At 49.9% G+C, this 14,507-nt stretch overlaps 1 protein-coding gene across 2 annotated transcripts in view; it reads left to right on the top strand.

Annotated features, from left to right (window-relative positions):
• Positions 1–14,507, top strand: part of RAB11FIP4 (RAB11 family interacting protein 4) — a 104,931-nt gene that overhangs the window by 13,224 nt on the left and 77,200 nt on the right. The window contains exon 2 of one of the 2 annotated variants that reach the window (XM_037495455.2): positions 13,686–13,773. In XM_037495455.2, coding sequence (XP_037351352.1) covers positions 13,686–13,773 — 88 coding nt within the window. Of the gene's footprint in view, positions 1–13,685; positions 13,774–14,507 lie in introns of those variants that run through there. The other variant, XM_037495457.2, reaches the window with a different exon arrangement.

The raw sequence follows: 14,507 nt of genomic DNA, 5'->3' as shown, positions 1-14,507 counted from the left end.
AAGTTCATCCAACATTCATATCTATTAATAACTTGAATTTATTTCTAAACTAGGACTGAATTCCATTAGGGTTTTCTTTTTTTCCCTCTCTCTCTATTTTGAAAATGTTCAAATAGAAAGCTTGAAAGACTGACAAATACCCCAGTGCACTTCACCTAGATTCACTGTTGACATCTCCCACATTTGCTTTTCCTCCCCCCTGTATCATTGATAACCTGTCGTCATGGGCCTCAAGTGTGGTTTCATTTCACAGAAACATTTTAGCAGGTGAAGGCATCTGCCGCTTCCCCACAGTTACTTGGGAGTGGAAAGCCAAACGGGAGCGCTGCCTGGACCAGGGCTACATCACACCCAAGACTCAGTATGAATTCAGGAAAGTCATCTAATATTCAGTCTACGTTCGAACCTCCCCAGTTGTCCACAAAACGACCTTCCTATATCCTGTTTTGATCCAGGACCCGGTCAGGGATCACTTAATAACTTCTGATTCATCCCATGTTGCTCATTGCCTTCAAATACGAACCATTTCATATTTTTTCATAATGTTGGTGTTTTCTGTCCAGGCCGGTTGACATGTAGTCTGTTCCCTAGGGTGGAAATAGCTAGCTGCTTCCTTTTTTGTTTTTGCCACAGGAGGAGCCACCAATGTCAGTTTGTCCATTATTAGTGATTCCTAATTTGATCCTTCGGTTAAGGGGTGGGTATGCCTGATCTCATCAACATACTGGTAACTATCCCCCTTTATAGCTAATAAGTGATCTGTGGGGTAGTACCTTCAGACAGTGTAAATATTTGGTTCCCTAGAGCTTTAAAGGTCTTTCCCTTACCCCCTTTTCTGATATCATTATGCACTCACTGATTCTTTTCTTTCCAATGTATCTAACCCATTACCATCATTTTTTTTTAAAGATTTATTTATTTATTTTACACAAGAACCGGGGTACAGGCCAGATGTATGGGAGGGCGAGAGGATCCACCAGAGACAGAGCGGGGAACAGAACAGGCAGACTGGCGAAATACACTGCTGAGGGGAGCAGCCGACGTGACAGGCGAGGTCCGCAGTGCCATATGTGACCCTTGCCAGCCGGCTGGCTGGGATCGAACCAGCGCTGCAGAGGCCGCGGACAGCCCCACAGCATGGCGCTCAACCATCTGCGCCACCAGGGGAGGCCCACCATCATTTTTTTTTTTTTTGATGCTTAGTTTTTGTTTTGTTTTAATGCAACAGTATAAAATTTTGATCATTAATACTTCATATATTTTTAAATTGTGACAGGCATCATTACTTTAAAAAAATTCTCTGAGTTTCTTTACCATTTATGGATTTTTAAGTATGTAACATACTTTTCAAGTCCTTTAATTAGTATTGTGTTAAACTTACTAGAGTATTGCCATCTTTACTTTCTATTTAGTTCTCCCAATAGGACAAAAATATTAACATTAAAAATAAGTGTCTTACCTTTGGACTAAATATTTAATGTGTTTTGTTACTACTGAGGATAGAATACTTTTTCTCATTGATCTTATTTTCTAGCTGCATGTCACTAGCATATAGAAGTGCAATTGGTTTTTCTAAATTTATCTCTTATCTCATCACTAGTATGAGCTCATTTTTTTGCTTTTAGTAATTTTCTAATTGATTTCTTTGGATTTTTCTAGGTAAGCAGTCATATCCTCTTCAAAAAGTAATAATTTTATAATGTCTTCTTTTCCTGTATTTGTAAGTCCAGTTACATTTTCTTCTGAAATGGGAGTCACCAAGCATTTCTATAAGGAGCTGCAACAGGGGTGGGTATGGAGTGCTGTCCAAACTTGGGAGGGTTTGGGAGTGAAGCATGCTGGGACCATGGCCCGAGACCCAGTTGTCAGGAAAACAGGCTCATGTAGGTACCTGGTTGTGCTTGCCCTGGATGGTCTCACAGACAGGCCCAAGGCAGTGTGGGTGAGCCCTCTGAGGTCAAGGCCCATGTCTCTGTGGGAGGCTGGTTCATGCTGAGGCAGGGACAGCTGCCTAGACTGCAGCTCAGGGGGACTTCAGCCCTGAAAGCAGACGTGCTTCACAAGGGGAAAGACAGGCTGAAGCTTGCTGGGCACAGACAGCCACAGAGCTGGTCTTGGCAGAAAGAAGCAGCTGGGAGGTTGAGGTTTTTCCCTGCCCTCTGCTCTGGTCACTAGTTGGTGGAGCCAGTAAGTGTAAATGCTGGTGGGGCTGGCAGAGGCAAGACTCCATCATCTTTTCATGATTTTGTTAAACAGAGTGACTGTCGCTTACTGCCATTAAGTATAACACTGGTATCTGGGCTTAAGTTTATATTCTTTTTTTTTTTTTCAAAGGTTTATTTATTCATGCATACAAGATCTGGGGTACAGGCCAGAGGTGTGGGGGTAAGAGGATTCACCAGAGACAGAGTGGGGAACAGAACAGGCAGATTGGCAGAAATACACTGCTGAGGGGAGCAGCAGGCAAGACAGGAGAGGTCTGCTGTGCCATGTGGGTCACCTCCCTGTCAGGGGATCAAACTCGTGCTGCAGAGGCTGCAGACAGCTTCTTCACAGTGCTGTGCTTAACCACTTGAGCCGCCAGGGAGGCCCTTAAGTTTATATTCTTTAGCATGTTAATAACGACCACCCCCTCCCTGCCCCATTCCTTTGTTACTCAAGACCAAATGATAAATTGTACCAAATATCTCCCCAACATCTATTAAGTACTTTAGTGATGTTGGCTATTTTCCCAGTTGACACAGATTTCTCTCTCTGATTGCCAGGTGTCCTTAGTGAGGTGCTCACCCTGGGGCAGCCTACTCCTCTCCCACCCCAACTGGGAAGCCCAAGACCCCTGGAATGGGGAGGGATAGTTCCTCAAAGGAAAGTTACGTCTCACCTACCAGGTGAGGGGCAACCTGATGGGCAGAGAAGGGCAGCAGGTATGGGGGCCAACCTGGCCTGTTACCCCTGCATTCCGATGGCAGGGAAGAGTGTTTATTTCTGTGGTTCTCTTGGCAAGCAGACTGTGTGCATAGGATCTGCATTTGTGCTTGCTCAGAAAAAGACTCTGGAGAGTCATCCTGGCCCACTAAAAACCACCCTGTGGCCTCAGGCTCTTCACCTGAACTCACCCTCTGTCCCCTCTTATTTCTGTACCGCAGTGGCCTTGTCACCTGTCTCCCTTCTCCACTCTGCACTGTGAGCTCCGGGCATCTTCTCAAACTGCAAACCTGACTCCTCAGCCACCAAACCCTCTCCCTGCCCTCCCCGCACCCTCTACCTCCTACCAGAGAGGAGACAGTCCTACAGGGGCTTCTCCCTGTTCTCCCCCACACTTACTGTCCCTCTGTCCTCCAGCTATATGGAGCAGCTGGTGACACCCAGCCCATGGCCTTGGCTGTTCTCTCCCTCCTCCCTGGTTGCTCATGCTCACTCCCACCCCTCCCACCCGGCCCAGTCACCATTCTTGTATCCTTTAGGGCCCAGCTTCACCACCATCTCCTCCAGGGCTCCCTCTAGGGTGTCTCCAAGCCCTCTGGCTCCTACTGCAGGGACTTTGGGGTGTACCTTCTATAAGGTTGCAGTGTGGTGGATTCTGTCTTATCTATCACCCAAATATTGTAATTTTTTACCATAAAAAAGAACTTTGTTGCTTCCTCCTCCCCCCAAGTTAAAAAGCAATCTAATTCATGTTTGAAAATTCAACCAATTCAAAAAGTGTAAGAAGAAAAAGTAAAAGGACTGGCCGTTGCAGCTTTGTGACCAGTTGCCAGGCATAGTCTGCTCTGTCCAAGGACCAGGTTAAGTCTGTGTCGTTTCTTTAAATCCTAATACCCCACGAGCTGTTACTCAGAGACGTTGAGTTCATCGACCTTGGTCACACAGCTGGAGGAGATGGGATTGAGCACAACTCCATCTACTTCCAGACCTGGGAGTGACATCACACTGCTCCGGCCATGTGGCAGTATTAACAGGCATCTGCAGGCTTTCATGCAGTTTCCTAGGCTATTTTTACTTCACTCAAAAATATGGCAGAACATCTGTCCCTTCCCTAGGAACTTGTCTCTCCCCACGGGGCAGAGTCTGGCTGAGGAGCTGAGGAAATGTTTGCTGAGGGAATGGCCAGATGGATCGATAGATGCTTAGGCCAGTCTACCTCAGAGACCACCCAGGCTTCTGTCCCTTTCATTCCTATTCAGTCACCAAACAAAGTCCTCTTGGGTGGCCTAAGGGATTCTGGACAGCAGCAGCCCAGGCTGTGAATTAGGGGCCCACTTGGTGGCACTGGGGGTCTCACAGAGCCCAGGACGTGGTGTCATCCCCTTCCTCTTGAATACCTGGCCACCCTGGCCACAGACACCCCAAAGCTGCATGGCCTCCCTCTGTTGTATACAGGCACCTTTGTTCAGGAAGCCACACCCCCTCCTCACCACTGCCCTTACCCCCTGTAGCTCCTTACAGAGGGCCTTCATCAGCCAGGGGCTCCCTCACTTCAAGAACTAGAAACCAATGCAAAGGGCTTAAATGCTGAGGAAAATACATTCTTATTATTTGCAGGCCCAAGGTAGGCCAACTATAGGGAGTGCAGAGGAATTATCCAGGACCCAACTCCCTTTCTTCTAGCTTCCCCCGCATAGACCCAAGCTGGTGTCTGCTTTCCAGAAGGGCAAGAAGGCTGGAGAGCATTTCCTGTGGGTCATCTCTTCCCCTACTCCTAATAGTAAGGAAATCCTCTCCCAGAAACAACCTGCAGATGTTTCCTCATGTTTCATTGGCCTGAAATGTTTAACATGCTTTTGCCTAAACCAGTCACTGGCAAGGGGGATGAGCCTACATGACTTGGTTGGTCCAATCAGCACACATGCCCTGAGGTTGTGGTGCCCAGAGGCACCTGGTCAAACAGAAGGTGGGTTCTCAGCACCTGGGGAAAGAGGCGAGGGAGGGGCAGCACAGCAGTGACCAACAGGACTGGCTTCAATCTTTGTCATTATTTCTTGACTTTATAAAAGAGGGAAGTAAGAGGTTGAGTGATTCCCGGGGACACACGCGGCAGTGCCCATGCCATTTCCCCGGGCCCTGATGAAGCAATATTGGATGAGACACTGGCCTCCTGCGCCTTTATTCCCATCTGTTTATCGTGTTTTCTTTTCTTCCTCCCACCAACCCCATGCCCACCCAGACATCCCTGGGAAGAAGTTACAGTCAGATAGACTTAGCAGCGGGAGAGAGCTTCAATATTAGTGTCATCCAGTGCCCTCATTTTCCAAATGGAGAGACTGAGGCCCAGAGAGGGAAGCGCCCCATAAGAGCACTCAGTGAGGGAACTGATGACAGATCTGGGCCTGGCCTGAGGGTCTGGAAGCACAGCATCCCTGAGACTGAAATGAGGCTTGGAGCCCATCCTACCCCAACCTCCGCTGCCTGGCAGCCTCCCTGCTGGGTGTCCCTGGGCCTGCTCCTGCCAGGGTGGAGCCTCCCATTCACGCACTGCTTGTGCAGCTGTTACAAAGGACCTTCCTAGGCACTCTGTCCACAGTGGCCTTTCCTCAGCCGCAGAGTCTCATCTGTGCCTCACAATGCTCCCGTGAGCTGATTGGAAATGCATTATAGAGGTGCAAACTCAGGCCCAGAAGTGACATGAGTCGCCCAATTTCCCACCGTGAGGATGAGCTGAAGCCGGGACAGAGCCAGCCCTGTTGCCCTGCCACCTGTGCCACACAGCATCCTGCTGTGCAGTCACATCTTGACACTCCGGGTAATTTTCAACTAGGGGCATGACATTGCTATTTTGCTTTGATCCCCTTGAATAAATGAAGCTTACCCTGACCCCAGGGTCCTGACTCCTCTGGGGCAACTTTTGACAATGTATTCTTCCCCAGCCACCAGTGGCCCGCTCAGGGCATGTCTGACTATGCCAGGGACAGCCCTTCACACGGAGGAGCGTGGGCTTCTGTCGTGCCGGGGTGCTTGGCCTGGGCCAGGGTGCGGGGATGGGAGGACCTACCTTGGAGCCCCTCCCTCGTCCTTGTCACCAGCTAGTTTTGTGGAAGCCTGAATTCCCTTGTGAGAATGAATGAAGGGACCAGTGGCTGCCTCCCCTTGTACCTCTGTGCCCTTTGTCCCTTGGGAGTGGGGGTGGAGGGCCTGGAATACAGACCTCCATTGTGTGCCCTGACTTCATGCAGCGGGGCTGCCTGGGAAAGTTGATAAACAAGCAGCTTGGAGCCTGTTGCCCTGAGGCCTGCGGGTGGTCTGGAGCCCCAGGGATATCAGGAGGAGGGGCTTCCAGAGCTAGGGGGTTTGGAGTCCCACCTTACCTGCAGTGGGATGAGGCCAGGTGCTGGCCCCAGGATCTGCTGCTGTGGGTAGGAGTGGCCAACTGTTTCACAGGCTGTGGGGAGGATGGAGGGAACAAGTCTTGTGGTTCAGCCCATTCCAGACCCCAGTAAGGGCTCCTCCCTGTGAGCTGCAGGGGTTGGGACCATGCCTTCAGGTGTGCCATCCAGCCCTCCAGGAGATGTGCAGCCCCATCAGAACAGCTTCTAGGCTCTTCTCCCTCAGAACCTGTTCCCTATCTCTGGCCTCATAGCTTGATGTCATCCCCTTCCTAGCGCCCTCCTAGTCTTGCCTCCAGTCACCCAGACCGCCGGTCTTGACTCCCTCCCCTGCTCTCTTCCTATGCGCCCTCCCCCCGACCCAGTAGAAGACTGCCCTGCCAGTCCTGAGAGTCATGATGCCCCCGTTCCATATGCTGTACCCCAGTGTCCCTGGAGCTTAGGGCCTCAGCTCTAGCAGCTGCCTCCCTCCCTCTGGGGGTCTCCTCCCCAGAACAGTTGAAGGTGGTTGGCTCCACATGTGGGGCAAGGCTTTAATTGGAAGTCTGGGGACAGTGGAGGATAGCACAGCACCTAACAGCTCCTTCCAGAACCTGCTGGCCTGCACAGTTTGCCTCAAGAAACCCCGACTCTCGTGGTAGGCTTCCCTTTCCCTCCCAGGCCCCGACCACCTTCTTTACCTATTTGCCTTCCACTGTAGCTGCTTCAGGGAGGCTGAGGGGGGCACCTGGAGCTCCTTTTGCACGTATAGAAAACTGTAGGCGTCCACTCAGGCCAATTTCCACTCTGACAATAGGAATTCACACAGATGCCACAGGGGACCAGGGCAGGTAGCAGCCCCTAGTGGGCGGGTGGGACGAAGAACTTGAGGTTTGAAGGTTACAGTGGTTAAGGAGGAGCAAAGCACATGCCCCTCTAAGGAGTAACTTAGCTGTGGCCAGTATTGCTGCGGGGAAGATGGGTGCCTGTTGCACAATATGATTTTTTGAGAAAATCTATCCCAGTTTGTGTGCTGTTTCCTTGATTTAAAAAAATCTTGACTCTCTGTACAGTTAAATTCACTTTTGAGAGATACGTGTGATTCCCTGAGTTTTAACATTTGCCTAGATTCTCACGAACACCACCACAGACGGGGTGCAGAGCAGTCCACACCCTACATTTCCTCATGCTGCCTCATGCTCTGTTTTTTTATTGAGTTTTTTTTTAACTTTGTTTTATTTTCCTCCTATTTTGCCTGCTGTTTACTTTTCAGAGTCCTCATACAGTGACTTTCGGTATTCTGTCCAGAATTTTTTGGTTACAATCAGTGTAAGAGATAGTGCCATGTCCTGAGTGCATCTTAATCAGAATCAGAAGCTGTTCAGAGATTTTGATCACAGCATCTAATTAAAACATTTTAAGTCTGCCTGCAAGCCACATTTGGGATGCTAGCTGGAGACCTCTGCTAGCAACACAACATTTAAAAATGCACTTTTTCACATGCATGTCATGATCACTTTTTCCAAATTAATAAATTGGATTGCTTATAACATGAAAAAAAAAGCACTTTTTCCTTTAAACAGTCAAATTCTTTTTGTTCTTAACATTCGAATTCTTTTTTTTTTTAAGGTTTATTTTATTTATGCATACAAGAACTGGGGTGTAGGCCAGAGGGGCAGGGGGTGAGAGGATTCACCAGAGAGAGTGGGGAGCAGAACAGGCAGATCTACTAAAATGCACTGCTGAGGGGAGCAGCAGGTGAGACAGGAGAGGTCTGCTGCGCCATGTGGGTCAGCTCCCTGGAGGGGCATTGAACTCAGGCTGTAGTGGCTGGCAATAGCTTGATAGTGCTGAGACTTTAACCCCTGTACCACCAGGGAGGTCCCAACATTCAAATTCTTAAGCAAATTTGTACCCATGCCAGTTTTCGAAGTGAAGAGAAAACGGAATATAAATTGACTTTTTTTCTCTGGTCAGAGCAAGCCCCAAACTTGTGATAATCAAAGAGCTATCATAATTACATCAGTAAAAGGCAAAAGATTTATACGATTTGAAGAGAAACCAGAGTATTATTGGTAGAATAAAAAGTTACTGGTTTAGAGCATGAACTCAGGAGTCAGGCGATCTGTATTCAAATCCCAATTCTGCCTCTTACTAGTTGTGTGACCTCAACCTAAATGCCTTAGCCTTTCTGAGCCTTGTTTCCTCACCTGTGCAATGGGAATAATACTTGTGGGCCTGCCGCTGAGGTGGCTGTGAGGACTAAATGAGTTCATGTGTATAGAGTGTTTGCAACAGACCTGGCCCAAAGGAAGGGTTTTCTAAGCACTTGCTTGTTGACAAAATAGTGGCTCACACATATGGCACACCTCTCTCCAGACTGGCCAGATAACCCCTCCTTCAGATAAGGCAGCTGAGCCCTCAGAGAGGCACAGGGCCTGTTTGAGACCATCTGGTGTTGACTGTGCATCCTGAAATAAGGGTAGCGAGGGTGACTGGGTGCAGGCTCAGGGGGCTCTGTCTGGTGATCAGTCGTCTAGTCTGAGCTGAAGGAGATGGGGTGACCCAGGGGGATTGAGTGGGGGGAAAATCAGCCTGAAGCGAAAAGCAACAGAAATAGAAGGGGAATCCTGGTAATTGAGTTGCACCAAAAAAGGAAAGATCAATATTTTACTGTGAGTGAAGCAACCAGCTTCCCTGGCAGCCAGCTCAGCGGCCCAGCTGTGTGTGCTTCAGCCACCACAGTCCCTGCCAAGGACTCTCTTGTGGCCTGAACAGAACAGCTCCTGGGGCAGCCCAGTCATGGGCGATGCATGTTCAGCCGGGTGAACCTAGTTCATGAACGCCATGTGTGGGTGGTTATTTGCTGAACTCACTGTGTGACCTCGCGCCCCTCCTCCCTGGGTCTTAGCGTCCCTTTATAATGAAGTACTCGGTCAGCGGAATGCACCCCTGGATGCATTGGTAAATGGTTGTCTAGTGTCTAGGAAGGTTGAGAGTCTTGGTGACTGTGACAAGCGACCCCAGTGATAGGATACACAAGAGAACGGGGGTTGAAATAGCACTTCAGTGCAGATAACCCGGTAAGAGCCCCCCTGCAGGAATGAAGCAGCATGCAAAAGCTGAGACCCGGGGTCGCTGAGACCTGGGATCCAGGAAGTTTCCACCAGTTCAAATGTCTTACCTCTGAGTCTCAGTTTCCTCAACCGTAAAATGGGGGCTGTCGTAGTAGCTACTGTTAAGGTAGGTGTGAGGATTACATGAGACTACCTGTGGCCAGAGTTCAGCAAATCTGTCACTTACAGCACACCCTCTGGGAATCCGGCAAGACTATGAATACTTCTCTGCACAAGTTATGCTATTGTTTGATGCTATTTACTGATATAATTGGCACTTTTATAATAATTTGACAGTGACCTTGCCTGTTTACATGGCATTTCCCCATCACTCCTTTCGGGGAGCTGGCTCTTCGAAGAGCCCTGTGGGAGTAGCCTGGGGCACAGCCCAAGAGTGATCCAGGGACCTTGCAATGGCCCTCAAGACCCCCCTCTCTTTGCCTGTCACCAAGCACCCTACACCTCTGCTCCAGGCTGGCTTTGCCTGGAAGTAGGGGGATGGACAGCTTGGTCCCACCAGGTCTCCCAGCCCAGGATGTTACAGACTCTGAACTACAGAATCCAAAACCATTCCTGCTGCCTCTTAGGTGAATTTGAGGTGGGGACTCTCAGCGGGCATTCAGTGCGCGGTGTTGACTGTGCATCAGGGATAAAGGCCTAGCTTCTGACCTTGAGAGGACTGTGTGGGCTGAGAGCAGGGAGGCAGGCTTGCCAGGTGCCCCAGCCCACCCCTGCATCCGTGGACTCCCTACAATGCCAGTGACTGGAGAACAGGAGGCGAGATGGTGGGATGCCAGCAGGACTGGTAGGCGGGCTCTCCAGCTGCAGGTGGCACCTGGGCATTGCTATTCTCAGCAGTCACGTCATTGCCTGGCAGTGTCAGAGGCTGCCGTGGCTGGGGTGGGGGCAGGGGGATGCTGCAATGCTGAGGAGGCACCAGCCTGCGGGAACTGGCAGAAGGCCACCTTTCTCTTTCACTGGAATTCCTCAGATCTTTCCCAGGAGCCCACCAGGTACCAGGTTCGGGGACCCACAGAGGGGACGATGCACAGCCTCTTCCTACCCTTCCCCACAGACTCACACCCCAGTGGAAGTGCCCACAGGACCCTTCTCTAGTGTGACAGATGCAGCGGGGGCCTGAAGCCCTGGTCACTGTGGACAAGCAGGGTCTGCTGGAACAGAGGCACAAACAGGACCACCAAGCTCAAGGAGGGAGGACAAATGCTTGCATAGGGCTCTCCTTGCTCACAGCTCATCTTCCAAAACTGACTGGGCATGTCCCCATGGTGCCAGGCCACCGGCAGAGACCACAATTTCAGACCCCCACAGCTATCACCCTGGAGAAGAGCCCTGTGGGCAACCAGAGAACATGTCCTTATGAAGAGATGAATCCCCCTGCACGCACGGGCTGAGGGGTGAGTCTGCCATGACAGTGTTAGCAGTGACAGCAGTGACAGCAGCCCCTCTCCTACGTGCTGTGTTCCACAACTTGCAAAGTGCTTTCATAGCCACCACGGCAACCCAGCCTGAAAGGGGTCTGGGAAGAGCTCATCTTTGCTGACTGTGCTTTGGAGACTAATGGTGGTTACAGGGGGAGGTGACCAACAGGTGTGAGAGTGTGTGCACATGTGATCAGGTGTGTGGTTAACCAGCAAGCAGGAGGTGGCCAGTCCTCACTTGTTGAATGAATGAGTGAATGAGTGCTTCCACCTGTGCTGTGGAGGGGCTGCCACTGCGTTCTGCATTTCAGGGGGATTTAGAAATGAGCCTCTGGAAGAAATAGCAAAAAGTTGAATTTCCAGTGTTGGAAATTTTGGGGTGGGAGCGGCGGGGGTGAACTCTAATTTATTAGAAAAGATAGCCGTTGCTGAAAAAACTAGGAAAAAAAAACCAGCACTCTCAAGTGGAAGTCACTCTGGTAGAAGACCTAAATTATGATGTATTTATAGAGAACAATTTGTCAAGTGTTATCAAAAGATTTAAAAGTTTGGATGTTTTATATTCATTTATTCAACAAACACTTCTGAAGATTCTACTATGTGCCAGTCTGGGTGTGAGCTCCCAGGTCAAACAAGGATCAAAAATAGATATGATCCTTGTCCTCTGGGAACTTGCTTTGTAGAGAGGAAGATGCCAGTAAATAAAATTATCATATAAATGTATAATTACACATTGCAATTAGTGATTTGAAGGGAAAGTATAGGGTGCTACAGGACAGGATAACAGGAAGGGTCCTAATTACCTGGGAGTGGCAGGGACAGGCTTGTCTGGGGGAGAGACATTTAATAGAGGTACAAATGGAAGCCTGAGGATGAATAAATGTTGTCAAGTGGTAAGGGGGTCGGTCAGAGAAAAGCATTTGAGAATAGCGTGTGCAAAGGCTCTGGCACAGGAAAGGCTTTGATTTACGTGAGTTGCTGACTGAAAACCATGAGGCTAGAATGTGACAGGAAGAGTGGGAAGAGATGGGGCTGAAGGTGTTAGGTCATATGGAGCCATGTTACAGAGGTTGGATTTTGTCCTAAGTGCAGTGACCATTATCGCAAGGTTTTAAGCAGGGGAGTAGGTAACACGATCCGGTGGGAGTTTGAAAGTGAAAGTAGATCAATTAGGAGACTTGCATTGTCAGGGGGCTGACGATAATGATCTGACAAGGTGTGATCCAAGGCTGATGTTGAAAAGTTTGTAGCTTTGGGACACTGTATCCATGCAAGATTTGGGCTGGGTGAGAGGGTCAATCCCAGTAATGCTGAAGAGGCGTGCAGTGGGTGGGAAGGGAGGAAGGATTTGGTCGGGGGGACATTCAAGGAGTGGTATTGGAGGAGGGGTGATGACGGGGTCCTCAGCATGTCCGGGGGCTGGGGGCTGAGGTGGGACTTGGGAGAAAGATCACTGCCAATGAGGACCTCAGGGGTCTGGGAGACTAGCAGGTGGACTGGCCATCAACACAGCTGTGGAAGTTCCTCAAAGTGAGTTCAAATGGCAAAAAGTTGGAAATAACCAAAATGTCCAACTCTTAAGGGTGCTTATGTAAATGATGGTATATCTACTGGGCAGGGTATATTGTAACCACTAAAAATGTGGGGGCTCCCCATTGGGCAGTGTGGTGTTTCTGCTAAACTGTTCAGCAGGGAGAACCTTCCCAGCATCAGGGGAAGGTTCTCCTTTGGACTAAACATTATTTACTAATTTATTTTTATTGAACTATAAGGTACAAATAGAACAAAAATGCCTCCCAGCCACCAGTGGACAGCTCAGTTCCCTGTGCAGCTAGCACCTGGATCAAGAAACAGGAAGACCCCCCCCCCCCGCCATGTCAACACCTCTTCTTACTAAGTTCTGCAGATGTAGCCACTCCCTTGACCACGATTGGTTTTGCCTTATGTCTTATTGGATTTATAATTTTACATTTTTGAATAATATCTACAAATGTGACGTAATTATTTCTTCCTTGTGGGCAAATGGAAATTTGACCAAGGATCTCACGTAACTGTAATGTTAAAAATAAGTGGTTAAGGGCCTCCCTGGTGGCGCAGTGGTTGAGCGCTGGGTTGCAAAGCTGCCTGCGGCCTCTGCGGCGCCGGTTCAATCCCCGGCTGCTCCCCGGCCACTGGAGGAGGGTCCCACATGGCGAGCAGACCTCTCCTGCCGCCCGCTGCTCCCCTCAGCAGTGTACTTCGGTCCTTCTGCCTGCTCTGCTCCCTGCCCTGGCTCTGGTGAATTCTCTCACCCTCCGCGCTTCTGACTGTACCCAGTGCTTATATAAACAAAACAAACAAATAAAATAAATAAATAAATAAAACATGCCTCTATAAAATTTAAAAAAAAAGTGGTTAAAATTATGTTTTAAAGAAAAGAGAAGTGGATATAGTAGGGTTTGGGTTCATTCTCTTCTAGGATTTTTGCAGTGAGCTTTTGCATATTATTTTTATATGAAAGAAACCACTAAGTAAAAAAATCAGCATTCTTTCTCTTTCCTTGGGCGAGTCTCTGTGGGAAGACTTGGTGATGGAAGCTGGGCTTGCACACACTGTGTTCTGAGCCCTGCTGGATTTGCTTTTCCCCACTTATGCTGTCAACGTCAGGCGCTGCAGTGGCCCGGCGATGTCGAGGGCTTGCTTTAACCTGGGTTGATGGGAGGAGGGCCAGGAGGAGATGTGCCAGGTGAAGAGCCCTTCCTCCCCGCTGCCCCAGGTTGGCTCACCCCACTCCACGAACCCTCTGGGGCATCTCTGGGTGCCTTACTCTTGTCCCTCCTTCCTTCCCACAGGTGGAAAAACTTGTGAAATATTTGGACCCCAACGACCTGGGGAGAATCAACTTCAAGGACTTTTGCAGAGGGGTCTTCGCCATGAAGGGTGAGTCTTCTGGGGGAGGTGTCCTGGGGCCTTTCTCGGGACCCCATCCAGTGGGGATGCGGGCATGGCTTGATTCCTCCCTATTGGGGTCCCAAGAGCCCAGAATGGGTTCCAGAAGTGGGCCCTGCCCCCTGGCTCCCCATGGGGGCTGAGGAGCAGGGTCTTGGGCTCCCAGCATGGAGGGGCTCTGGGTGCCTGTGCAGTTTTGCCAGAGTCCCTCACCTGGAGTCAGGCCTGCGAGGCCCGGGGGACGGTCACTCCTGCCTCCCCATTGTCTGTGCCCCGCTGGAGAGGGCTGCCTCTTTGCTCTCCTTTCCTTCCTCCCGGCTACCCCTGAAGGAGGTCATCTCCTCCGAGGTTTCCCAGGACATGGGACTCATAGTTTTAAAACCAGGACAGCTCTGGGCAAACCTGGACAAATCTCACCAGCCTCCCTCCCTTCTAAGTTGCTTTTATTTGTTCCCCACCCCCTTCCTCCCTGTCTTAACTCCTCCTACTTCCTTCCTTTCTTCCTTGTCTCCCCCAACCTTATCTCTAAGGGGGAAATATACTCTCCCCACTCCCAATTTAAAGGCCAGTTGTGAGAGACCCCAGGAATCAGATATGGCTGACTCTAAGCTGGAGTAGGTGGCTCAGGTCCAGCCCATCGAACTGGCTAAGCCCCCACTTCTCAGCTGCAGCGAGAACAAGGTTTCCTCAAGGAGTCATGAGGTCTTCCAGTCACCAGTGAAGGA

Source organism: Talpa occidentalis, unplaced genomic scaffold (genome assembly GCF_014898055.3).
Source record: "Talpa occidentalis isolate TD23 unplaced genomic scaffold, MPIMG_talOcc4v2.1 talOcc4.7, whole genome shotgun sequence".
Taxonomy (NCBI): domain Eukaryota; kingdom Metazoa; phylum Chordata; class Mammalia; order Eulipotyphla; family Talpidae; genus Talpa; species Talpa occidentalis.
Note: the sequence above shows the minus strand (reverse complement) of the source record. Positions and strands in the feature narration are given on the sequence as shown.